The sequence below is a fragment of the Drosophila rhopaloa genome, unplaced genomic scaffold (assembly GCF_018152115.1).
Source record: "Drosophila rhopaloa isolate 14029-0021.01 unplaced genomic scaffold, ASM1815211v1 contig_155, whole genome shotgun sequence".
Taxonomy (NCBI): Eukaryota; Metazoa; Arthropoda; class Insecta; order Diptera; family Drosophilidae; genus Drosophila; species Drosophila rhopaloa.
Genome location: NW_025335034.1, coordinates 805,259 through 830,328, shown reverse-complemented (window position 1 = coordinate 830,328; position 25,070 = coordinate 805,259). Strand labels below are relative to the sequence as shown.

The following is a 25,070-nucleotide window of genomic DNA, read 5'->3' as shown; positions in this document are numbered from 1 at the left end:
TCCAATTTCGTGTGGTAACAAATTAAAAGCCAAACATTTGGGGTTTCCCCGTTTCAACTGAAATTTACCGGTATGCCAGCCTTTCCCGAGGGTCCAAAAGGTCCTGACTCGCCTCGCATGCCCATCGGACCCTGCAATTACATTCCCATATAATTATGGGGAAAACTTCGGGCTATTTCGCCACTTACCGGCAGTCCCATGGGTCCCTGATCCCCCTTGTGGCCCTTTTCGCCCTGCAAAAGCGATTGGAAACAGATTTAGAGCAGGATACTTTGAGATATTAGTCGGTGGCCTATTGACTCTTACCGAATCTCCCTTGCGTCCGTCCATGCCGCGCTCCCCCTGACTGCCGGTGTGTCCTGGCGGACCCATGGGTCCCGGTGGTCCCGGCGGACCATATAGCTGCGAAGGAAATCACATCAGTTAGGACTAATCCGCTGCGCGGTGGGTCACATAGCTTGGCTTACGTATTCGATTGTGGGCATGTGCGGGGCGTCGGACATCCCGTCATCCTGGCGACGACGCATCTTGCGGTACTGAAAGGGAAATAAGGATTATTCACGCTCGAAATGGGGTTTAATTCATGGTATACGGGAAAGCCAATTAAGACCAAAGATTATTAAGTCTTATCAAAGGAAAAGAAACGGTTTAGCCGTGTAAGAACAAGGGGTACTCACCGAATCGCCACGATCGCCCTTGTCTCCCTTGACGCCAGGATAACCAGGAGGTCCTGGCAGTCCCGGAGGACCCATCAATCCGGGCGGACCGATATCGCCCCGATCGCCCTTCTCTCCTGGCGGACCCTGGTATCCCGGCAGGCCGGGAGGTCCTTCGATGCCCGGCTCACCGGGCAGGCCATCCAGTCCGCGTGGACCCAAGGATCCGGGCTCTCCCGGCTCACCGGCGTCTCCCTTGCTGCCGTCCCGTCCATCGCGTCCGTCCTTGCCGGAGGTGCCGGGTGGTCCTGGAGGACCTCGCAGCAATGTGACCGGCGGATCGTCGTAGTCCTCGTCTATTTTGGTGCCTCCGGGTCCGAATATCTGCCCGAATTACGAGTGTGAGCGGGGGGGTGGGAGAAGAGAATATGCCAAATTTAGTGGGAGGATTAATTTATGCCACGTGGCACCGCCCGAGGCGTTGCACGCGCTCGTTCCACACGCTTTAATGGGGAATACAAAAGCGGCGCGTAATTCGCAGCTAAGGAAAAAAGTTCGCCCACAGGAGAGGGGTGGTTGGTGCGGCGTGTTCTGGTGGTTGTGCCGCAGCGAAAGTCTTTTGTGTGCCACGAAATTGTGTTAAGTGCAGGTTGGAGCATCCCCGCCATCGCACCACCCACTCCGCGCCCCGTTGAGACAATGGCTGCATAGAAAATCTTTAAACCGAACCCGGTGCCGTGGAGCTCTGGCGGATGTGGGGGCAGTACGGTTTTCACGGGGTCTACCGGGGGAGTACCAGAGTCGAAAATAAAGTCAAGTCAGCGACGCCGACTTCTCTACGTGCTTCGAGTGCCTGTGTGTGTGTGTGGCAGTGTGTGTGGGAGTGTGTATGCAAGTGCCCCCGTTTGAGTGTGTGTTGGTGCTCTTTGGCTCCTGCCATTGTGCGCGCGTGTGTGTGCAAGTGAGTGAGTGCATTGCGAAAGACAATTAATTCTTTTTTTTTTTTGTTTTTTCGTGCTTTTTTGGTGGGTTAATGTGCGCGCTTCGAGGCAAATTTCCAAGGCACTGACAACCCAGCACTCCAGCCACAAAAGGTCCAAAGTTTCAATGGGGCTTAAGTGAGCTCACATCCACACGTGCACTGCCACAGGAAAAGCCATCTAAAATCAATGTTTTAAATCGAGATTTGGCTTGCAGGATTTCAAACTGACCCTACAATTCGAGCTTGCTATGGCTTTCCCGGAAAATATAGTTCGGATAAATATAAAGTTTCCCATGGCAACAAACGATTTTTATCTAAGGGATTTCTGAATTCAACATATTTTTCCACAATTTATTTTATCATTAAAGTTTAATGCTTACTTTACTTCAGAGACTTACTTAAGATTTCTGAAATCTGATGTCAATAATATTTTCTGCAATTCCTTTAATACTTTAAACATTGAAAATTATTATTGTCAAAACATGTAGTCTTGGTAAAATAATAACAGCAAACTTCTAGACTTATAAAGTGGTTTGCCACTAAAGTAATAGTATATTCATAATAGTAGTATGATAAATTTTGGATTTCTTATTTACAAAATTTATATTTATTTCAGTGCAGTGTGGTTGACGGGAAATTACCGAAAGTTGTTGAGGGCGGGGAGCTTTCAGACCGCAATGCACCCAAACAAAAACCTCTATTAGGCGAATGCTGAGCGACATAAAAGGCATTTCAACCAAAAACAACGACTGCACCGGGATATGCTAAGGAGCCATGGAAAATGGCTAGAATAAAGGCAAATAGGGAAAACCATTTACACATGTGGCTCAAGTAAATAGAGACACTCGACGCCTGCTGGAATATTCAATCGCATTCTGGCAAATCGAGTTGGGAATTTAAATGGGTCTCGGCTGGGCATTAAAGCCGAGTCCTTCGTGGAATTAAAGGCAAGAGCTCATTGGGCAGCACTCACACCTCAGAATGGCAGGAAATCTGATTGAATGTATCAGTTTAGTCCTTTGATTATGCATACGCATATATCAGCCGTTCACCTCTATCCGGGCATTACTTAATTGATCCTGTTTCAGTTTCTGTTTCTGAGCTTGTGTCTGGGCCTGTGGAAGTGTAATTTCCTTGCGGCATGCCCATGTGCAACAATTACATTTTCTTCTGTCACAGGAAGTGGCGTACTTACAGTTATTAAAACCCGGCAACAACAGCAACCATACGCACAACGGCATCAGCGAGAAGGCATAACAATGTAAGCGCTTAACGCACACTTATACGGACAGGATGTGGCTTGGCATATGCACAAGTTGTTGGTCCTGCGAAATGGCGACAGACAAAAGGACGAGGCGGCAAAGACAACTGCAGAAGAAGGAGGTTGAGGAGGAGCAGCATAAGTCCTTGCCTCACCACAAATGCACTTCCCAATTTCAACTTTTTCCCTCTTGGCATTTTCTTTTTGCCCGAGAGCTCATCTGCATGTGGCTCCCGAGCAGGTGTGTGCACGGAAGGATGCCAGCTCCTGCCTCAGTTGGCGCTTTGTTAGCAACTTTTGCACATTGTTCCTAATGCGGAATGGGGAATGCTGCCTTGGCCATTTGTAGAGCAATTAAAGCGATTTGAATTAAAGCCGAGTGCTTAACGTTTGCCTTCTGCTGTAATTAAGGGACACTTTGAGGGCTTACGTGCCCACATTTTGCCCGCCGGCCAGTCGATGATCGCAGAACCCGAGGTTTAAAGGCTTTTAAAGCCAACTGCCGGCAGATGCGATAAATAACGTAAATAAAAGATACAGATACAGAAACAGCAAGTGAATCGGGCAAATGTTTGTGGGACTCGCAAGGACGATTGTTGTCCCAGCTGCCTAACTACGATAAAAAAGCACTGTTTCAGCCTCTGCCTTTTCGGCAGCCCAAAAACCAATCGGCTTGCGGGGGCGTATGTGTGTGGGTTTGTAAGGAAATCCATTAGAATGTATCAATATTTGTGCGAGCGAACGCCTCGGGTTGAATTTAATTTTCAAAGTATCCAAATACAGTCACATGCGTGGGAGGGTCCTCTTAAATTATGCGTAAATATTGAAAATATTTGTGCACAAACGCCTTTCGATTTAACGCACAAATGACGAGGCAAATGAATTTTTCACATTCACAATCGCTCCCTTTTTTCATTGCATACTTTCGGGCGCACCTTTTTTCCGATTTTAGTTGTCAATGTAAATTGTAATTGTAAATTAATTGCCCCGACTGACTGTCTGTGTGTGTGTGTGTGTGTGTCGTTACGCTAACGTCCGGATTTCTTTCAGTATGCATCCGGCGAAGTTTCCATTTAAAGCTGGCCTGGCAGGAACCGGAGGACCGGAATGGGAAAACAGACAAATGGCCGCACGTAAACGCGTTAAATTGAAAATCATTTTGATCTCGACGCGACCTTTTGCGGATGTCGCTGGGCGGGAACCAGATAGAGAAACGACCAGGAGGAGCAGGACGAGGCCACCTCCGACCACTCGCCTTCAAGTACAGCATGTGCCGCTGGTTCGTCGTCCTGCGTGCGCGCATATTTTTCACAATTTTTCATTTTCCCCGGCAGTTTCCTCTTTTGAAATTTCATATTTTTCTCGGGCCATAACAACAGTCAGCAGGAGCAGGAGAAAGCGCACAGAACAACCATCTCCCACCGCCTAAGGTGAAAGTTTTGCAGCCCGTTTCCGGCTCACACACCCATGTACACCCACATACACCTAGCCGAAATCCCGCCACTTCATGGCGTGTAATGCGCTGCGCGTTTGCCGCAAAAGTTTACAAAACATTCGAGGGTGGCCGGGAAGTTCCTCGCAAGTACGCGAGCGCATTAAATTCGTAATATGTTCCGCCTCGCATTGATACCGATTACAATGGGCGATTCGGGCCATAAAAGGCGGAACTATAAACAATACGGGAATGCACACGTTATGCAACTTGGTCTTCCTGGAGGTAACAATCTAAGAGCATATCGTAAAAATTATAAACACGGAAGCGATTGAATTTTTTGAACTCATAACAACATCTGCCGTTGTGTAGTTTTTCGTTTACGAAAGAAAATTAATTAAAAACTTGTTTGCCAGCTTTGACATTAATATAAAGCTTTTAAATTAAGTGTGTTTACTAGCTTAAATAAAGTAATTTATGATCCATTAACAGGCAACCTGTACGAATTTTGTTAAACTCATCATTTAAGTTTCTGTTACAGAAACAATTTTATTAAAGTTATGGTTTCGTTAGACATTTTGTGTACGATTTTTGTGAAAGCAACCACTGTGCCGAGCGCAAAAGAAGAAAGCGAGTCAAGTCGCGTTGTAAAAATTTCGCGTGATTTCGTTTCGCCCCCAACAATGTAGCTGCGGTTGCTCCGGCTGCCGTGATATTGTAATATGTATGAAATTCGGAAGTATTTAGGGAAATCGTTGTTAAAGATTTCGTCGTTTTGCCTCCGCTGCCTTTTGGTAACCAACAAGGAGGACAGTTTCGCATCAATGCCAAGATGGCAGCAGTTGGCATTTGTGCGGTTGGCTGTTGGTTTTTGGGTTGGCAAAGCGCGTTGGTTTTGTATAATTTAGCTACTTTTGCATGCACAGCCCTCCCCCTCCATCTCATTCCGTATTCCCCATTTCCTGACCTCCGGTCCCCCATCCACCCCCCCGCAGAAACATCCCCCTTCTCGAGTTCCCAGCGTTGGCAACCTCAGCCTCAAACCCACGTCAATGTAACACGCGTGCCTATAAATTTCTATGAGGCGACTAACTGGGTGGGGGAATTGGGTGGAATGGGTGTTCTGTGGGTGGGGGATTGGGGGTGGCTTGGCGGTTGGGGTCAGGACATTGTCGCCAAGTCTGCGTGGGTAAGCCCGGATTTCTTTATTCAATCGTTTTTGCGACTCCCACAGCGCTCTCATCATCAGCGGCCATAAAATAAAAGTTACGAACACCCTTGGGGCCAGGACATTACCCCCCACTCGCACCCACATGTGTGTTGTGTACCCACGCATGTCCTGCGGCGTGTTCCATGCTTGACCGGTTACTTTTTTTCTGTCGGCTTTTCAGCCCCGACAATCTGGCCCATCTTGCCATTCGCCATTCAATATAAGATATATGGACGCTGACCGCAAATAATTGCCGCAGACGAGGAAAATTGGAAAATTGCGCACAAAGAAAGCCGTATGTTATGGGTTGGGGGTTGGGGTGCTTGGAGAATTTGCATGATGCGCATTTTTCAATGAACAATGACGTAACACACAAGCCATAAGCTCACATTTTGGCCATTTCGTGGCGCTTATCAAATTGGAAAATCAGTAAATGGGAAAAGGAAAAGAGAAAGTCCTCTCCACTCAAGCTGAAGCAATGAAAATCCAGGCAATGAGCCTGGGATCCGGGGTCGGTGGTGGAAGTGCTAAGCTTATTGCGTCGTTTAGGCAACACCCGAGTTGTCTGAGCCAACGAATTGGCCAAGTGGCAGCCACAGCAATGAACCCTTTGAGTGGCAGACATGGAGATACACTCGGATACACACACACTCGCACACACTCGCACGAAAAGGTCCTGGCACATTTGGATTTCCGTGTAAGCAACCTTAAGTCTTTGATTTGCCGAGCAAAGTGTGCCAGCCAAGCTCTCACTCTGCGAGTTCCCGGGATCGCATTTCCATTGGGGGCGAGACCGTGTGACGTGTAGCGAATTGACAAGTTTTTTGCGACTTTCGCAATTTTTATGACTCCATTTACTTAGACGCAGGCGGCACCGGAAAACTTTTCGTTGATAAGCAAAGCGAACTGGGAGCGGCGGGAAATTTATGCTGATGTGAAGGGCCCGAAAGACAACAAACTTGACATGGGCCCTGGCCGGGCTGAGCAACGATTGTAAAATACATTTGCATAAATTTGACGTAAACGCTTCACAAAACAGTTTCTTCGGGCTGAGATTGCTCAGCTATCCAGCATCCCCATGTGACTTATCGTTTCAACTTTATTAAACCGGCATATAGATGTGGAAATTGCAAATCTGCAACTGCTAAAACGAGCCATGACATAGGAAATTCCATGCGACACAAGCGCTTTGAAATTAATTTAAATTTTTAATATGATGCCCGCTCGTAAATTTCATGTTTGTGCTGCGGGCCAAAAATCATATTAATACCCTGTAGCCCAGGGGTACTTTGCTTTTCAGCGAGAGTTTGTTGATGCCTGGGATATTTATGGGATTTTTGACAGCTGATTTAGTTTGCATTTGTCACTGGGCTTAGTGCGTCCAGAGATTTTATTGGTGATGACTGTGTATATAGGGCACAGAGTCATCGGCTGGCTCCTTGCGAAAGTCTGCCTCACGCCTCACTACACACATCAAATTCATTTCATATGCTAACCCGTCATCAGACATCGCCCCACTCCTCCGCTGGAATGTGGCAATCTATATGAGCATTTTATTCTGACGAGGCGACGAAAATAACATGTCAAATTTATAATGCCAGCAATTGCGCTATGCTTTTTTTATGACGCCGACGGCTAGGCAATAACCCCAAAAACAGGAGGAAAAAATGGGAAATGGTTTTGGCCAGAGCCAGATGCCGTTGGCGAGAAATGGATAAATGTTTTTCAAAATAGCTGGGGCATTTTTTACGATTTGCCGAACTAATTATGGCACAATGTTTTTACCCCGCAGTGAGCTAATTTCGGGGGTCTACTGTAGATGCAATGTTTCCCACCGATGCAGCTCTCCACATCATTATCATTTAATAACAATACCCTGCAAAAGTGACATCGCGTTGGGGGTTCCTTTTCAGAGGGAAATCGATGCCGCATTGGAAAATCAAATGGCTGCCTGGCAGGCATCACGTTTCCACAGAAGATGACGGCAATTGTTGCAAATCATTTTTTATGCCTTGCACTGCCTGCGGTGCGGCGCATGAGTGCGAATATAGTTATATAGTTATATCTGCTGTTGCCGAAAGTTTTGTTTGTTTGTTTGCCCAAGAAGTCGGCCCAGAGGCAGAAGCCGTTGCTTATGACTTTCATTTGTTTTGACATCACGTTGCTGCAGTGCTGTGCATTGGGGATTTCGGGGGGCAGTATAATCGGCTCATTGAAACTGGCAAGCAAACACGAAAGGCTGTCTGCCTGGTGGCTAGATCGAAAAGTTTTATGGAATGCTTAATAACTGTTTCCTCTATTCGAAAACTATTCACTTCCTTTGGCAAAAAAGCATGCCAAATTCTTTGCCACAAAAATGTATATTTCGCAACTCGAGGCAAATTTAAATATTGTTATGAAGGTATGTGCTCAACTCTTTAATTGGTTTTACTGGAAATGTGCCTGTGAAATATTTTGTTTTTATTTGAAAGAATGCATTTTGGACTTTTACTTTTTACATGTTCTAAATTCCCATTGGAATTGAGTCCAAAGGAGTGAACAATTTTAATTATTGATTTTAAAATGTATATAAAATCATTTTTATCCTTCATCCTTACCCTTAAATTTTAAATTGGACCAGATTCTTGTGAAATATTTACAATTTTAAGTAATATTTTTAAAGGGGAATAGAAATTCCTTTTCTTCAGCTATGGCTTATTTTTCTTGGTTTGCTTCATTTAAGTCTATTTTAATGAACAAAATGCGTAATTATCTTCTTTAAATGCAGTGCTTATCTGCCTTTACTTAAAGGAAAGCTCCTCAAGCTTTTTATGCATTATAACATTTTTAAATGGGAGTAAAATTTCACCTTAATCTGGTAATGCATTGCTGCCTATTCTCATGACTACTTTAATAATTCACACGTACTCATCGAAAACTTGAGTGTGGAAAAAACATAAAGCTCACAGTCGCATTTGAAAGGTTATCTTTTTGGGCACCTATGAATTTGTTTCTCTTCTCAATTTCATTATCTGCAAACTTTCCTAGTCACTAAGAGCTCGATCTGCCCTCGCTGGCTTTGAAGGAGAATCCACGAGGAACTCATAAAAGAAGTTCAGCACGTTGGTGCCGCCGCGTTTTCTGTTTGTTGTTTCGCTGCTGGGCGTATTGGAAGTCGCTTCGTATTGGCCAATGCCAATGCCTGCCGTTTCTTTCGGCATTACGCGTTATTGCAAAAACAGCGGCAACAGCGGCAACAGCGGCTGCCGTGACTTTGACTTTGCTGCACAATAATCAGAATGTTTTCCTTGGCAAGCCCCCACCCCGCCGACCACCCGGTGGCTACGTGAAAATGGGCGAAATGCGCAAATGTTTGCGCACTGGTTGAGCAGCATAATACATAAACACGAGAGCCAGAACCCCTGGCCAAAAGCGGGATCTGAATGCGAGGAAACTCATCCGTGGCGTAGCAGCTTCGCCGGCGGCGCTTATGCATTTTTCATAGAGCACACAAACACGTGCTGGATTCCACATATTCATGTATGCGCAAAAAGAAACGAAATGAAATGAAAATTTAACCGAACTCCCATCACCCTCCGCCTCATCTATCTATAGATCGCGCATCCATCAACACGTCAGAGGGCGGCAGCAGCTGCCGACACTTGGAGTGCCAATAAAAATGTTAAGTATCTTTGCACTGTTGACATTCCGGCGGGGCAGAAACATAATGGCGAGATACTAGATAAATGCCTCCGATATGGAACAAGTATTTCGGAGGAGGCGCCAGCGTCGTAATTTAAGCACCAGATTAGAGGGCGAAAACATTTTCGACAACTTCGATGGGCGGGGGCATAGTTTCTCCCGGCTGCCAAGTATCTGCGATATACTTTGGCGCTGTTTTTTTTATCTCCTTGGCAGCTTGTCAAAGTTCGGCAAACTGTAAACCGTATCTCGGGTTTCGCACTGGCTGTAATGAGTTAAGTAGCACGTTTCCCGCAGCCGTGTAAACATGCTCATTACACCGACTGCCAACATGCAGGTGAGCCCATGCGGAAGGACAAGTTTCGGGCTTGTCCTCGTATAAAGATATCTATATGTGTGCATGTTTATGTATGTGTATGTACACCCGCGGCGTCACTAGTATTTACAGATTAGCATAAATTAACGCACACGCCCACGCATTTGTACAAAAGTAATTTACATGATAATACACTTCTTGTTTTCAAACTCAATTTACGGCCTGCGCCGTCAAGTTTCTAATTAAAAATCGAGTGGAATCAGGTTCTTTTTTTTCCATTCTGTTCATCATATTGTATTCGGTTGATTACTCACCCGCTTGCCGCGTTTGCCGCGCGGTCCCTTCTCGCCGGGCGGTCCTGCAGGTCCAATGGGTCCCGCTTCTCCGCGAACTCCCGGTTCTCCAGGCGGACCTGTGCAAAATGTTAATTTCAGCGAATCGCTTCTAGTGACAGATTTCAAAATGCGAGCAAACAATGCCACCGATATACCTATATTCGGCACACAGATACGGCAGATACACAGATACAGATACGCCCGCAAGTGTTGTGCAAACAGTGGGCGTGGCCTTTGTAATTATAGAGCACTGAGAGCTCAATAAAGCCCCTCCCCCTCCACTGGATTGTTGGTTTTGGTCAGCAATTTGTTCAACTGGTTGATGATAAGGGACGGACAGGCTCTTGATGGTTTAACGATGGTCGGGCTTAGTTGGCAATGCAAATTGTTTATTTGCCTGCGAATGAACTGCCTGAATTCACAGTGGTCTGCAAGCGATGGTAAATGGTTCAAGGCCCCAGCTTCTTCATCTATGTTAATGACAGCAACGACTTGACCCAGATGGGGCATTCTATATAAGCATACACACAGAAAAACAATACCGCAAAAAAATAAGAAGGCAATTCTTAATTTTTTAAATTTAGATTATTAGTTCATAAATAAAGAGAACTCAACCATTTGTGTAAAAAATAATACCTTTTTAAAATAAAATTTTTATAACATTTTTTCTTGAATAATGTAAAACATTTAATTCTTCAAACAAGAAAAAAGTTCTGTTGTTAAATTTAGAAAATTAGAATTAAAATTAAATGAAGATCAAGCGCTATAAGGCATTTTAGGACAGAAAAAAACAACGTTTTCGGTACGCTTGCAAAACTATTTTTCTGAGTGTATGTAACGTTGCATACCTTTCCCTTTCGACGCTACTCGACGCAATTGGAATGCAAACAGATGCGGAATAATAATTTAATATGCAAAAGCTGCACTTTCGCTGGCAGCTGCAAAAGCAGTCGATATTTATCAAGGATGTCCGATGAACTGGGGCAGGAATTGGATTTGTGTGTGGAGGAAATAGTGCAGCTTAAATCCAATGTGTGGCCATCATTAGATTGCATACTAAACGCTGGCGCTTCACCCAATTTGCGTGCTTTGTGCTTAAGCCGCGATATTGAAGTGCCCCATAAATCCATCAGTGGCAAATTGACTTTGCCCCACTGTTCACCCGACGAGCAACCTGTTTAGTTAGAATAATGAGAAATTGCGTTTTTTTTGCGGGTTGTTTGCCATGGCCATTAAACGAGACAATTTGCACAACCAACAAGGGCGAAAGGGGGGTGCTCATATCACAGATAAATCCAATTGTGCGGCAAGTCAAAACGGGCCAGGCCAGGGCAAAAAGATATGGAGAATTTATTAAGTTCGTTAAATTGCGTTTTACGTAAAGGACCTCGTCCTGCGGAGAGCATAAATTTTCGGACCTGCCAGGAGAGATCCTGTGATGTCGCCTCCCATTTGTTTATGAAGGCATTTGTTAGTCCGCCAGCTCCATTGTCTGGCCCGAAGTTTTCTATTTATGTTTGCATAATTCACCGTTAAGCATTTTAGTCGACAATTGCAAAACAGTATAAAAACTATATGCACAGCCAACGGGAAAGAGTAGGGTCCTCGTCCAAAGAGGATTGTGGATTTATAGTGTCCAGGATATTGGATTGCCGGCCAGCTCAGTGTTTATTTTGTTTGCTGGCAGTTGAAATGGCCGAGATAAGTTTTAATTTCATAGAACGGATGCTGCCCGAAGACGCAATGCAATCAACCAAAAACCAAATGAAATGAAATTCAAATAAATCATGGAATAAATTGAATTTTTTGATATTACAGCTGGGACTGCCATTGTTTTGTGCCAGTCCGACTGTGCTGAGATTTTCATTTCTGGGTCGGACCGGCATTTTCCGCCCTTCTGCCGGACTGAAAGCGACACATCCAATTGCTCAGGGCTGCCAAGCCCACACACAAAGGAAGCTTAACTAATTACGGGTCCGATAAGATAAGCCGTCGAGAGCAGACCCAGGGAATCCCGGAAACAAATGACGTTCCATTTATTCAAATCAAGCTTGGGAATTGTCCCCTGGGTCGGTTCCTGTCGCTGAATTTGGGGAAAAGTAAATTGCGATTTCATGTCAATCAACGCACCAGGGAAAAGTGGGCGGGGCTCGGCCCACAACTCGGCGGAAGTAATCGAATGCAGCATTAGTGCAACAGCAGCTGAAGCTGAAGCTGAAACTGAAACTGGGACTCGAACTACAAATGCCGCCAGATATCGCCGCAGTAGATCTTGTGCCGAACGAACAGGAAGACATCCAGAAACAATGGCCAGCAACAAGAGCATCGTCATCGCAATCACATCGAAATGCCACTGCGACATCGAAGCACTTTGATGCCAGCCAACTGATAAGTCAAGAGGTGAAAGAGGGGTGGGGGAGTGGCAGGGGAGGTGGCACGTCGTGGGGCAGAGGGGCAAAGGGGGCGTGTACCCTCGTAATGATGCGGGCTGCACAAACCGCAGCAAAGCGCTTAATTGATGGCGTTGCTTGCCAGCCTAACGAACGGTCAACTGTACTAGGGGTACTCAGTCAAGGAAATCTTAAGAAATGAAAATAAATCGTTTATAAATCATTTAGCTTGATGAGGCTTACATTCCATTTTTATTAATTTAAGTCTGCACCAGGACTTAATAAAGGGTCAATTTAGAGTTGGATTGGATATTAAGCCTTTAAAATAATGAAGAGCAGGGTAAATGTAACTACATTTTATAAAAAAAAACCATTCCCATTAGTTTTATTCAGGCTAGGCCTTTTCGAAAATGTTCTTCTTTGATAATTAGGCGCCAAAAAGCCATTTTCTACGAACTGCCATTTTTAAAAAAATGAAATGAATTTCATCATTGACAAATAAAACTACTTAAACGGGAGTATTTTAAAATATTCGGACGAACTGTAGTCACTTTAAAAATATCTAAATGTTAAATGAAGTACTAAATTTTTAGTAATTTGAAAATTTAAATATTTAAATCGAAGATCGGTTAATTATTGTGATTAAGTTTTAATATTTTTTTTATCAAAACTCTTGCTACAGAAAAAAAAGTTATAAAATCTTAAGTTACAAAAAAGTAATAAATTATTTCAATAAAAATGTAATTGCCCAAAGCACCAATGGTCATTACACTTTTTAAAGCCAATTATGTTAATGGATATTCTATGTTGTGTTTAACGTTATTTGAAGTGGGCGTAATTCCGAAGCATAAAAAACAAATTACTAGAACCAAAATTAAATTAAAATACTGTTTTTCCAATAAAACTTCAACCACGGATCGTCAACACCATTAATCCGCAATCCATCAATTGGTTAAAAAGTGTTCAGTGTCATCGAGCCGACTTTTATGGGCCATCAATCCATCTACTATATCCATCAGTTCCCTCTGGCGATTGCCCATTTATTGCTCCCACTGAGTGCCCCTAGTAAAACAATAGTACAAGCTGCCCCACTGAGGTCGGTGTCTAACCATCACATCCCATCCCATCTCATCCAATAGTGTTGTACTCCAACTCGATGGTAGTTCATGCTAATGAGCCGCTAAAAGCAACATAAATGACATAAAGTTGCATTTTTACGACTGCGGCCAGTGCCACAAGTTCTCGGGGTCTACAAATTTTTATGAGAATCACTGGATTTGTATTTGATTCTCGGGCGTTTCAACTATTTTGGAACGGCATGTTTTTGGGGCTATTTTCGTGTATTAAATTCGAATAAAGTGCAGAAATGTGTTGGGGCCGGCTCATAAAACCGAGCCGAATGGAAATTCTATTGTTGGTGTGGGCGCACCATTCAAGTGGGCGTGGCCCAGGGCGCGATGCCGAAGTCCCGACATTTCTATGCGCGTTTAATTGACGTTGAAGTCCGAACTAGGCAAACAACAAAGGTCGTAAAAGTTATCGCAAAATGCAGCAGTGAAAAATGAAATTTGAAAATTTCCAAATATGGCAGAGGGAACAAATAAAATATTTAAAATATGTGTGATGCCATAAAAACCGGGGAAGAGCATGAAAAGCGCGCGCTGGCACCCTGATTTCCATTTAAACTAGCCGGCCAAAAATAAAAAGGCCCAAATTAAAGGCCAAACTAATGGGACACAGTGCTAGTCGATGACTCAATTATACGGGGATGGGGGCAGTTTGAGGGCTGTGAGAGCACTCCCAGATGCGGATGACCATAAATTAGGCGACCCGCAGCCGCGTGGCAGCACTTGAAAAACTCATCGATCGATCGATGCCCAAACTGCAGATGTATCCGTATCCGTATCTGTGTCTGTGTATCTGTAAATCTGAATGCGTTAAGTGGCTGTTGGATGATGCAAGCACAAACAAACACTCGAGGAGTCAAATCAGCCGGCACTTACCAGGTGGTCCCGCCGGTCCCGGCGGACCCTCGATGATGCCCGTGGGGAACTCGTCACCCTTGATGGTCGTGGTTAGTCCGCGATCGCCTCGATCGCCCTTGTCGCCCTGCAAAGTCGAGAGTGAGTCATTGTGGAAATTAAGTGGAAAACCCATAGACAGGCTGGGGGCAGCCTTAATGCATAAATAAACGATAAATAGTGTGGAAAAGCCGAGACCCGCACGGGCAGGCCATGGAGAAAATGGGAAAGTCAGGAGAACAAAAGGGACGACCCGACAGGATGACAGCGAATCACTGGCAGTCACTTAAGCCGTCGCCGTGTTTATCCAACAGATACAAATAATGCATTAATCCTGGTGACATCTTCCTCCCCAGATTCTCTTCATTGTTATTATGTGTGTGTGTCCTTATCTGCGCCTTTGTTTCGGATTTCTTTGTGGGATTTTCGGTGAATCACCGGTCAACTCACCTTGGTGCCAGGTGCACCGGCCACGCCGGGCGGTCCGGCGATTCCTGGCTGCCCGGCCTCGCCCTGCACGCCCTGCGCTCCGGTTTCGCCCGGGGGTCCTCGCTCGCCCGCCACTCCCGGCTGTCCCGCCTCGCCCGGAGGTCCTGGCGGACCCGGCTCACCGGGCTCTCCCTGTGGCGACAAGGAAACATGTTTATTAGCTCCGGATCTCCCGTGGAGTTGACCCAGTGAGGGACACGTGCAGGACATAAACTAAACACACAGGACATGCGGGGACAAAAGAGGTGCAAGACAACTCACCTTCAGCTGTATGACTGTGGAAGCGGATACATTGACGCCTGCTTCTTGCAAGTCCTTACAGCATCAACAATAACCAAAACAACAAGTTTAAACGTACCGTAAAAAAAACATTAAAAAATCAAATGGGTTAATCAACAGAATGTTCCAACGAAAATGGTTAATAAATCATCAAAATAAAGTTAGTTTCAGCTGCTGCAAAAGCGGGATTAGCCAAATTAAAAGCAAATAAACCAAATTAAATGTTCTTAAAGGGTAACTCAAAACTACGAAACAAATAGGATGGAAATTCTATTAAAAACTACCAGGGGATCTGTCCGAAAAGTTGTCACTGCCCAAGAAAGGAAAAGGGGGAAGTCGAGACGTCGACCAAACTACGATGTTGCAACGAATTTATGGCGCAGTTTAAACAAAAGAGCCAAGGCAGCAGGACAACAGACAGGAGACAACTTAAAAGCATTACAAACGAGAATGAAGCGAGACAATAAACACAACTACGAAACCAAGTAAAAGGACCAGAAGGACAAATCCAGAGACCGAGCGACTGAGCCAAGGACAACAAGTTGCGAATAATTTGTTGTACGCCGGCTGCCATCTCTTGGCCATCTGCATTTGGCCCCTGAAAAATGGTCTTGACCATGTCTACGTCTAACGAAGAAGGGGGAGGGGGAAGTGGTAAAGAGATTGGTTGATGAGTGGGTGGTGGCAATACCTTAACAGCAACTATCTCCGCATAGCCCAGCGTGCCGCCATGCAGCGTTGTCACCGATCTCTTCAGCCCCTAGGAATGCAAAGCAATTTGGATCCGGTTAGACTCTATTTAATTTGTAGCCAAGAATTGCAGCAGCCTTTCGGAGGATTTGGAGCACTGAGGCGCGGACTTACCTTCACCGTTTGGAACACATCCATGCCGGGGTGGCCCACATCGCCCTTCTGGCCCTTGTCTCCGGGCTTACCCGCCGAGCCCTTCTCCCCGCTGATGCCATTCAGGCCCTGAACGGAGAAAAATTTATTAAGTTTTAGGATTTAAGGTGGGACTTGTTCTGGCTTTCGATCTTCCACCTGAAACTTCCCTATGCAATCCCGGGCTTAAATAAAATCATTTTCATTAATATGGTTAAGTACTCTCAACACACATAGTATAAGTAACTTTAAATAATCTATGTTTTCTATGAGAAAATCTTACTTAAATCATTTTTACATAAAGGATGATACCTTCTTTAAAACATTATTAAATTTATTACAGAATTTTAAGCAAGTTACCAAAATATTTAAGTGAGTTAATTCATTTACTATTAAAAGTTATACTCTTATGCAGTTTGATTTAAATAGTATTTTAAAGTTTCCAAAATTCTTAAGATTTCTGTGACATAATTGGAAATTTATACCCTTTGAAATTAGCACTACCTTTAAATTTCTTCTTGAAATTTAAAATGTTTAACACATTTTTTTGTGTGTGTATAACACTTCCTATTGGAAGTTCGCCTAGCATATGGATTTTATTTCCCGTGCTCAGCTGCCACTTACCGGATCCCCCTTTTCGCCGCCGTCTCCTTTTTTGCCGCGCTTCCCTCGCTTTCCCTGCGGACCGGGCGGACCTGGAGGACCTGCAATGAAAAGTTTCGCGAGTTAGTTGTGAAAAAGCAATCTTAAGGTCGCCTCATTAGTTGCCCATTGAACTTGCCGCTGACCCACAGGATACCGGACCAGTGGCAAGCCATTTCCTTGGGCTACATCATCATCCCCCCACCCGAATTCCCATGCCCCAGTTGAGATTCGTTTTTTGGGGCGTCGTTTTTTGCGCAGTTGGCGCAAATTCATTTAGCTGAAAAATGACTTTTCGCAGCATTTTGTCACGCTGCGGACAGAGAAGCGAAGCTGCTGGCGATTGGCGACTGGCGAATGGCGGGCACAAAATATTTACAACCACTTTGGCTGCTATTATTTCGGTGCTGCGAGGAAACTTTATCTACCCAAAGGAGTCGGCAAGGAGCTGCAGGACAAAAGCTGCAGTCGATGCTTTTCAATTATTTCGCATGCAATTTTCCATGGCATAAAACTCCGGGCGAGGTCCTTCGTGTCTTGTAATTTTCCACTGCTGTTGCTTCTGCTGCCTGTCTGCCCATGGTAATTATTTTTATTAGAGCCGACTCGCTGCACTTGTTGTTTTTTGCATCTACGGGACAGGAAATTAACACCTTAAATTCCAAGACAAAGGCCCTGAACGGCTTTTGTATAGTCCAATGTATCGGTCGGAAGGTGTGAAAATATTTAATTAAATTAACAGACAACAGCAACAGCAGGGCTGCTACAGGAAACCCCCTCCTCTGCGCTGAGAAGTTTCGGGGCCGTTCCATATAATAATTGTTGTAATTAAGTAATTTCGTTTTTCTACTTCTCCGCTGGAGCAGAAGAAAACGACCAAGTAGCACCAGCACCAGAAGAAGCCAGTGGGTTGGGCCTTCGAAAGGAAGCTGCCCTTAATGCAGGAAACGCCGGCAAACAATTTAAATTCATTTCGCGCTAAAATGGCGCCGCAAACTACCAAAGGCACGCGCGCCTCCTGGTAAAGTGGGCGGTTGACGGTGGGCGTGGCCGTGGCCGTGATGCAGACTGTGTAGGTGCGAAGTGAGGCAGCCAGCATGACTCCGGCCAAGGGCCACCGATGCCGTGCCGGTGCCGGTGCCGGTGTCGCCCCTTCCTCCTAATCTACGGATGCTTATTTAATTAAAAAAAGATTTCTCGGTTCACGCACCAAGGAACAAGAAAGTATGGAGGCAAACAGAAAGCAAAATAACCCAGACTAGTAGACTATATTTACAAGAAATTGTATCGTTGTTTGAAAACTTCGAGATTACCTGTTGGAATTTCCCAAAAACAAAAGATTGTATATTTGGCATACAGAAATGCTACAACAAAATAAACCAAAAAATTCGTAGCATAAATGAATTTGTATACTAACTCTATCTAAGACTCCTTTAAAAAATAATAAAACTATATTAATATTTACCTATAAGATTTGTTTGAAGTAAGCGAGCGAAGATTTTTATTACGAAAAACATTTTACATAGTGAATTTTATAATCGGTAAAGTAATGGCTTTGTGGATAGCTATTAGACAATGAACAATATCAAAAATGCTTGACTATAAAAATCAATTTTTTTCTTCGTAACATCCTTAAAATATGTTTCAAATAATATATTTTTTTGAGACATATCTTAAGGACGGAACGTACTTTATCATTTAATGATGTTTTAATAGGTAATAAGTTTAAATTTCATTATCGTCAATAAAGGCAATTTTTATCGAGCTTCTGCCCCATGGGCTTAAGCTAATCAATAGATCTGCCAAGGGACCCCTCGAAAAGGGCTTCGTTAAGTCATCCGTGAAATTTCCGTAATCTTGAAGCTGGCCCACTGTTCGTGGTGGTCGCAAATTATGCGCTTGCAGCACTTGCCAAGTAATAAAAGCCAACCAATTAAGCGTGGCTAAGACCCGGGCTAGAAACAATGAAGGAGTAACTCTGCCCGGCGGGGAGTACAAAGGAAAGTTGGGAGGACAAAAGCAGGGACTTGAGCGTCAAGTGTCGTAAGCCAAAGCCAAACGGAAAGCGTTGACGCACGAAAAAAGAAAGTTAAGGAGGGAAAATAAGGGAGTACGAGGAAAGCGGAAAGCGGATGGCCTTTGTGAGCGAGCGGAAAAAGTTAAAATTGCTCTTAATCTAATAGCAACATAATAATCATAATCATAACATCGTTTGCCTTCACATGGGTGCCCTCTGTCTCTACCCCTCCCCCCACCCGGTTTTTCCCCCGCCTCTCCTCGTTGCCATTAACGCCGCATTTTCCGTATTATTTTCGCGTTGATGGCGCCATTTTGGCTTACAGTTTGTTGGCTGCTAATGGCATTTATTTGTTGTTCTTCCCGCTCCTGTTGATACTGCCGCCTAATGCGCTAAGAAATCTTATTGTGAACACATATATGTGTATACACTTGCTCATGGGATATACGTATATATAGGCTGTCAGCCAAACTAAGTGCGCTGCCAGCTGATGAAGTTGTTAAGTCACAACTTGTTTTTTTCCGCCCAACTTGATGGCAGTCCTGTCGCCTTCAATGTACTTTCCCGCTGCTGATGATGATGATGCTCATGGTGATGGCGATGGTGCAGGCAATTGAACGTACTCGCACATACGTGCCAGCGGAGCTATAAATCTATATCGATGGCATTAGTTCAACTGCTGCATCAGCTCAGCCAGCCCCGCCCCGCAGGAATCAGTTTGCCTCCTCCGGAAAAAAGGGAATTATGTCAAGTTGTGAGCGTAATAAATACTCGACTTGGCATCGTTTACGTGCGTACAACACCACGACAACACGTACTACAAACAACGGCTAAACAAGTTGGCAAACACCCGGGAGAGTTGGGCAGACTACATCCCCATTCCCATTCCCATTTCCATCCCCAATCCCATCCCGGAGGTGGCCAGGACAACCAGGAAAGGGTCTGCACCTGTTCGGGGAATTGAAGTTTCGCTGGCTGCAACATCAACTAACTTTGCCGCCACACTTGGGGCTTGTTCATTCTCCCAGAGAATCATCTAATTTGCCAAGTTGCCGGCACTGCAGACTAAAAAACAGCAGGGCAGCAGGCAATTCGGGGTTCAAAGACTTAGCTCGGTTCAATTTGTGGTCAAAGCTCAATTGATTTTTCACTGAACGGATAACTCTTTTGGGCTCGATTTGAATGGAATTCTGATTGGTTCTCCAATGGAAAAGGGGTAAGCTAAATGATTTCCTTGCAATTTGGTCAAACGTTTTTATTGGGCTTGCAGGTTGGTCTTTAAATGGCTAAAAATCAATCAACATTGTGAGGAAAATGTATTAAAGTCCTTTAAAATAACACAAAAGTCTTTTACGGTAGCAATGTAGGGATTTTAATTTACTTTATTTTAATGCACTTGCCTGTATTGCAATGAAATGGAACAATTAAAATGAATTCGACTTCATATTTATTGATCGTCTTACATAACTTAAGTGCAGTTCTGTTCACCTTTTCCTTTTTTACATAACTTTAAATCTTATTTTATTATTAATGTTGTGATGCTAAAGAAAAAGTTTGGTCTATAAGTGCACCTTGCTTGTCTTTGAGCTATGCTAAAAGTTTTGTTGGCATAAAACGGATTCTTGAGCTTAAAGGCAGCCACTCAGCATTTTCATTAGCTGTGCTTAAAACGAAACTATAAGAGGTAAATTAAATTTTTATTTAAAGTAGGGGCAGAAAGTGCGGAAGCACTCGCAGCTGCTCCGCAATCCAGGATCGCTGTCATCCTGTCAAGGACGTCTGTGCGCTGCGCAAAATGAACTGCCAGCCAGGAGTGAAACTTGCAATGCAAACATTGATGGCAAACTTTTAACTTTTGCCGTGACGTGTGTCGTCCTTGTGCGCTCCCCGGTGTCCTTCGTACGTGCGTCAGCGGCAGGCAAATGCAGGATGCAGGATGCAGAATGCAACCAAATACAAAATGGTAAGCATACTTAAAGCATTTGCTGCTGCGGACATAACTGCAAAAGTTTTGCCTGCCTGCCAGCCCCAAAGGAGTCACGCATTTCACCCTTTTCCCAATGCAAATGAAATTATGTAGCCAGCGGGGCTGCGTTGAGTGGAAAACAAAGGACGGGGAAAATATGCGAGTTGCTCAAATGCCAAAAGGCGCTCCGAATGTTGTGTTGCTGGCTGTTTGTCTGCAAGTTGCCGCTGTAAATCTTCAATAAATGCGCAGTGGAGGGACAATTGCGGATGGGAAGCCCAGGAAAATGCGGCGCTACATTACATCCAAACAAAAGGCGGGGACTCTCGTCCTGGCTCTCGGCGCTGTCCTTGTCCTTGTCGTCTGCTGATATGCGATACTTTCCATACAAAATAACTCTTTTCTTGTCTCCTTATTCCTTTTTTTTCCAGCAACAGCAGCAGCAGCCTGTCTTCTTCTTTTGCCAGCGGTGTTTTGTTCGCAAAAGTGTCTCATGTTTTCCCTGGGATTCGGGAGCACACACTCCGTTTCTGGGAGATTGTAATTGTAGAGCGATTCGGTTACTTCCTGGAAACCAGCTTAATGCCCCAACAACTGGCACACAGTAAAGATAAGAATCCCTGCCTGAATATGATTTGGTGATTATCAGATGTGCGAACCCGTTTCTGTTTCCCTGAATTATGCCTGCTCATTAGGACAGAAACCTGTTCTTTATGTGTATCCCTAGCCATTAAATCAGTAAACAGAGACAGGTCAAACACTGCGATTTAGGTCACAAATTAAATTTGGACAGCCAATTCAAGGGGCAATCTTAATTCCGAACTATAATTCAATTCAAGCGGTTACTATGGCCATAACTAATTATTGCACTCGATTGAACACAAATGCCCTCTAATTGACTTATGTATGTCTTATGTGCAACATGCGTAACTCCATAAATGGCAGCATCAGATAGTCAGATCATTATGGCAATGGTCCGGGCCAAATTAGTGCTCCTCGGGCGGTGTCTGGATGTCTGGCAAATGCATTTTGACAAACTTTTATTGGCTGTGAGGGGGGGAAAGGGAAACGGATACAGAATCATGGGAAGTCTCGCACACAGGCTGAGTAACTCGGTTCCTTGGCGAACATTTGCACGAGGTAAATGCCTGGCGGTTGGCAATGAGAAAACCCAGACACGCACACAGATGACAAGTGCAAATGTTTGGCAGCTGGTTGTGGGTATATGTGTGTTTGCTGCCAAGGCCAGAAGGCAAATGTCTGACAAATCTGTTGCATTATGGAAGCAATATGCTGCCGTTGATGATCCTGCATATCGATTTGTCGACACGTCCTCGCCATTATTTCCTCTAATTAAAAGCTCGAAATGCGGATTAGTTCCAAATCCCCCGGTGGTATCGTGGTGATACTTATGAAGGGGTTTTCTAATGACCGACATTGCGTATACGTAATTAGAGTGTACTCCAACAGGTTGCTCTTGTGGGGCAATTTATTAGCACAAATGCGTCACGCCCACCAACTTGTTCGCCCCGCCAATTACACATGTAAATGCAGCGCTTGACAAATGTTTTGCGGTCTGGCCATAAATATTATAGGTAATTGCCTCCGGAGCGGCTGGAAAAAACCATTCTTCGGTTAATTGTAAATTGCATTCACTAGCCGCACACGGATTTCAATTCGCTTTTGCTATCTGATTGAGTGACGGCTTCATGGCTTTGTGGTCTCGTTGGCATCTGGTTGACCCAATCCCAATCACAATCCCGATCCCAATCCCAGTTCCAGTCCCCTCTCCATCGAAATCAACAAGCTGACAAATTAGCTTCACATTTGTTTGGCATTTCACTTCTGTTTGTTGTTGTCTCCCGGAATATGGTTATTGCTCCTTTTTGTTTTCATTTGTTTGTTATTTATATTTTGGTTTTAAATGCAAATTGCATAATTTATTGCAGTTCCTGCTTTGATTTATGCGTCCAGCACATTATTTTTTATTTGCTTAAAATTAATGCTTTATTGTTATATGAATTTATGAGAAATTTTTATGATTTAAATGGCATTTTATGATGGGTAATGTGATTTTAATAGAGCAGCGGGGAATTGAATTCACTTTGATATTTATGAGCGCAGTGTTTTTCGGTTCTGCTTTTGTTAAGCGTTAATAAAATAATTCATTTTCTCCGCCGTTCGCGTTTTCATTTTCCAACCAGAGATTTGCATTTCGCCTTTCTTTGCTGGGCTTGGCTGCTCCCCGGTTTGCATTTTAAATGCAATTTGATTAAGCCACAATTTGAGTGGGTGTCGTGGTAAAATTTGCATTGTGATAACTAGAACAGCCGACATTCAGTTTGCTTTGAATCACATAACAGCATTGAAGTGGGAATTTCCGATTAAACATGGTTTACACAAATACCAAGGAGTAAATCATTTTTAGGCCTTTCTCGATGAAATCACTCAAGTTGAAAACTTTGTCGCATTGTTTCGGAAACTTAAAGCCATTTGATTTAATGGTAATGTTGTCACTTATTTTCGAAAGTCCTTAACGTCCAGTTTATTAAAACGCCTGTCTCCTGATGCGGACAGCAAACAGAAAGAACGCCGAAACAAAAAGGAGAAAACGGTGGAAAACACTTGTAAATCCCCCGGGGCTTTACCTTATGTTTAAGTAATTGGTAAACAGCTTTGGCCGGTGTTTGGGATAAGGCAACTTGTATATGCATACCCTTTTTTTTGCCGCCATCAGTGGCCTCGAAGTTTTAATGCTTTTGTTTTCGTGCGTTTATTTTTTGCTTTCGCTTACAAATAAATAGAAAACAAATACGGGACTAATATAAAATCCCAAGGATAATCCCTGGGAAGTTGTTGCTTTGTTTTTTCTGTGGTCCAAAATAAGCAATGGAGTATCTGCAAAATGCGTTCCAATGAACAAAGGAAAAATCTAAAACAATTTGAGCGAACACCCCCCATGGAAAAAAAGCAGAAATGGAAGAACGATAATCCCCTAGAAAAACAACTGGTGGAACGGGGGAGATGCTGGGGGTAAAGCCCTCTCAACAATAGAAAGTGTTTGGCGCTTAGAAGTGAAAATAAGAATTTCATTTCACTTTCCGCGCGTCTGACACGCTGTTGACTGATGGCCATCCCCTCCTCCAGCGTCCCGCTGATCGAATGGCATTAGCATATTTTCCACGGCACTCGCTTTCGATACGCTCCCACACAATTGCACAGTAGGAAATAGAACGGCAAGACCACAGCGAAATTGGAGCCATCTTGGTGGCAACTGCTGCCTGGGACAACGGCGAAAGAACAAAGCAACACTCTGGAGTCTGGAGTACGCATGTAAATATATGCCTTGGGTAAATCAAGAAATTAATCCCTTCAGCAGCTGCGACAGCGGCAAACAAATAATAAAAGATATTTTTTGTGCGCCCTACAAACACAACAATGAATGGGGAATCAAGCTGATGAAGAATGATATAATAACAATAATAATAATAGCGGATCCGAATCCCCCGCCAAATCCCTGGCCCGGCTGCAGACGAGCCATAAAAAATCACAGCACCCACAGCGGGCAATGACAATAAAAAATGTGACAAGTGATACAAAGTAAATACATGCGAATATGAAGCCGGCAGAGGGGCAATGAATGGCAATATGTATCCGCATCTGCATGTATATGCATGGGCAGCCGTATCGTATCTGTATCCGAATCTGCATCTGCATCATTCCCCGCGCCAGCTGCTCTTTTTTTTCGATCTGTCCACCGCCTCCGAATGGTTTATTTGGTCTGCCGCCGCCTTTTGCTGTCGCAGTTCGTGTGTGGCATTCGCAGGGATTTCTCCGTTCTGTGCCCCTTTTTTCGGCATCCATCGCCGGTGGTAAGCCTCTTTTTACGGCCGTAATGGAATGTAACCGAGCCACTGACACAATTCAAAATGCAGCTCACATATTGCCATTGCCCGATGAGTTATGGCTTAATTGTGATGTCAGCGTCGGTGGATGAGGTGGCTGACCAGCCAGCCGTACAACTTGTTTGACAGTGTCCATCCAGAAGCGCAAATTGGAGTTCCTTTGCCGTGGCTCACCACCGATCCCTATATACCCTTCGCTCCATAGGGTTTTGTGAGATTCGGCAGCAAAAAAAAATGAGTGAATAATTTCTCATCTATATTCCCACATGCATTGCATGGTGAAATTTTCACTGTAGATAAGCAGCCAACGGGTATCACCCACTCAGAAAAAACCTCAAACCTTGAGTAAATTGGATTTATTCATATTTATTTGGTTGTCTTCTTTAAATATGGTTCAAGCAAGTGCGATATCATATTTCCATATTTAAATAATAAGAAACTAACATGTATATGTAAATTGAAGACATTAAACACTGACAAGTTAATATTATGTGGCTCCGAAATAAAATCCAATTTACATTTATATGAGTTTAAGCCCGGAAGAACTCCACAATTCAATGTACTAATATGCAAATATTTAAATATATAATCAGTGTTTCGCGTAGT

At 44.1% G+C, this 25,070-nt stretch overlaps 1 protein-coding gene across 10 annotated transcripts in view; it reads right to left on the bottom strand.

Annotated features, from left to right (window-relative positions):
* The window catches only part of LOC108053534 (collagen alpha chain CG42342), a 73,725-nt gene that overhangs the window by 5,367 nt on the left and 43,288 nt on the right, over nucleotides 1-25,070 (bottom strand). For 4 of the 10 annotated variants that reach the window (XM_044457334.1, XM_044457330.1, XM_044457332.1 and 1 more), the window contains exons 3-13: nucleotides 16,559-16,638; nucleotides 15,917-16,024; nucleotides 15,744-15,812; nucleotides 14,735-14,905; nucleotides 14,267-14,372; nucleotides 9,853-9,950; nucleotides 678-1,040; nucleotides 468-536; nucleotides 307-402; nucleotides 189-233; nucleotides 69-131 (exon numbers count right to left, since the gene is read on the bottom strand). In XM_044457334.1, the coding sequence (XP_044313269.1) occupies nucleotides 69-131; nucleotides 189-233; nucleotides 307-402; nucleotides 468-536; nucleotides 678-1,040; nucleotides 9,853-9,950; nucleotides 14,267-14,372; nucleotides 14,735-14,905; nucleotides 15,744-15,812; nucleotides 15,917-16,024; nucleotides 16,559-16,638 (1,268 nt within the window). Of the gene's footprint in view, nucleotides 1-68; nucleotides 132-188; nucleotides 234-306; nucleotides 403-467; nucleotides 537-677; nucleotides 1,041-9,852; nucleotides 9,951-14,266; nucleotides 14,373-14,734; nucleotides 14,906-15,034; nucleotides 15,089-15,743; nucleotides 15,813-15,916; nucleotides 16,025-16,558; nucleotides 16,639-25,070 lie in introns of all 10 variants that reach the window. The other 6 variants (XM_044457335.1, XM_044457331.1, XM_044457333.1 and 3 more) reach the window with 2 other exon arrangements.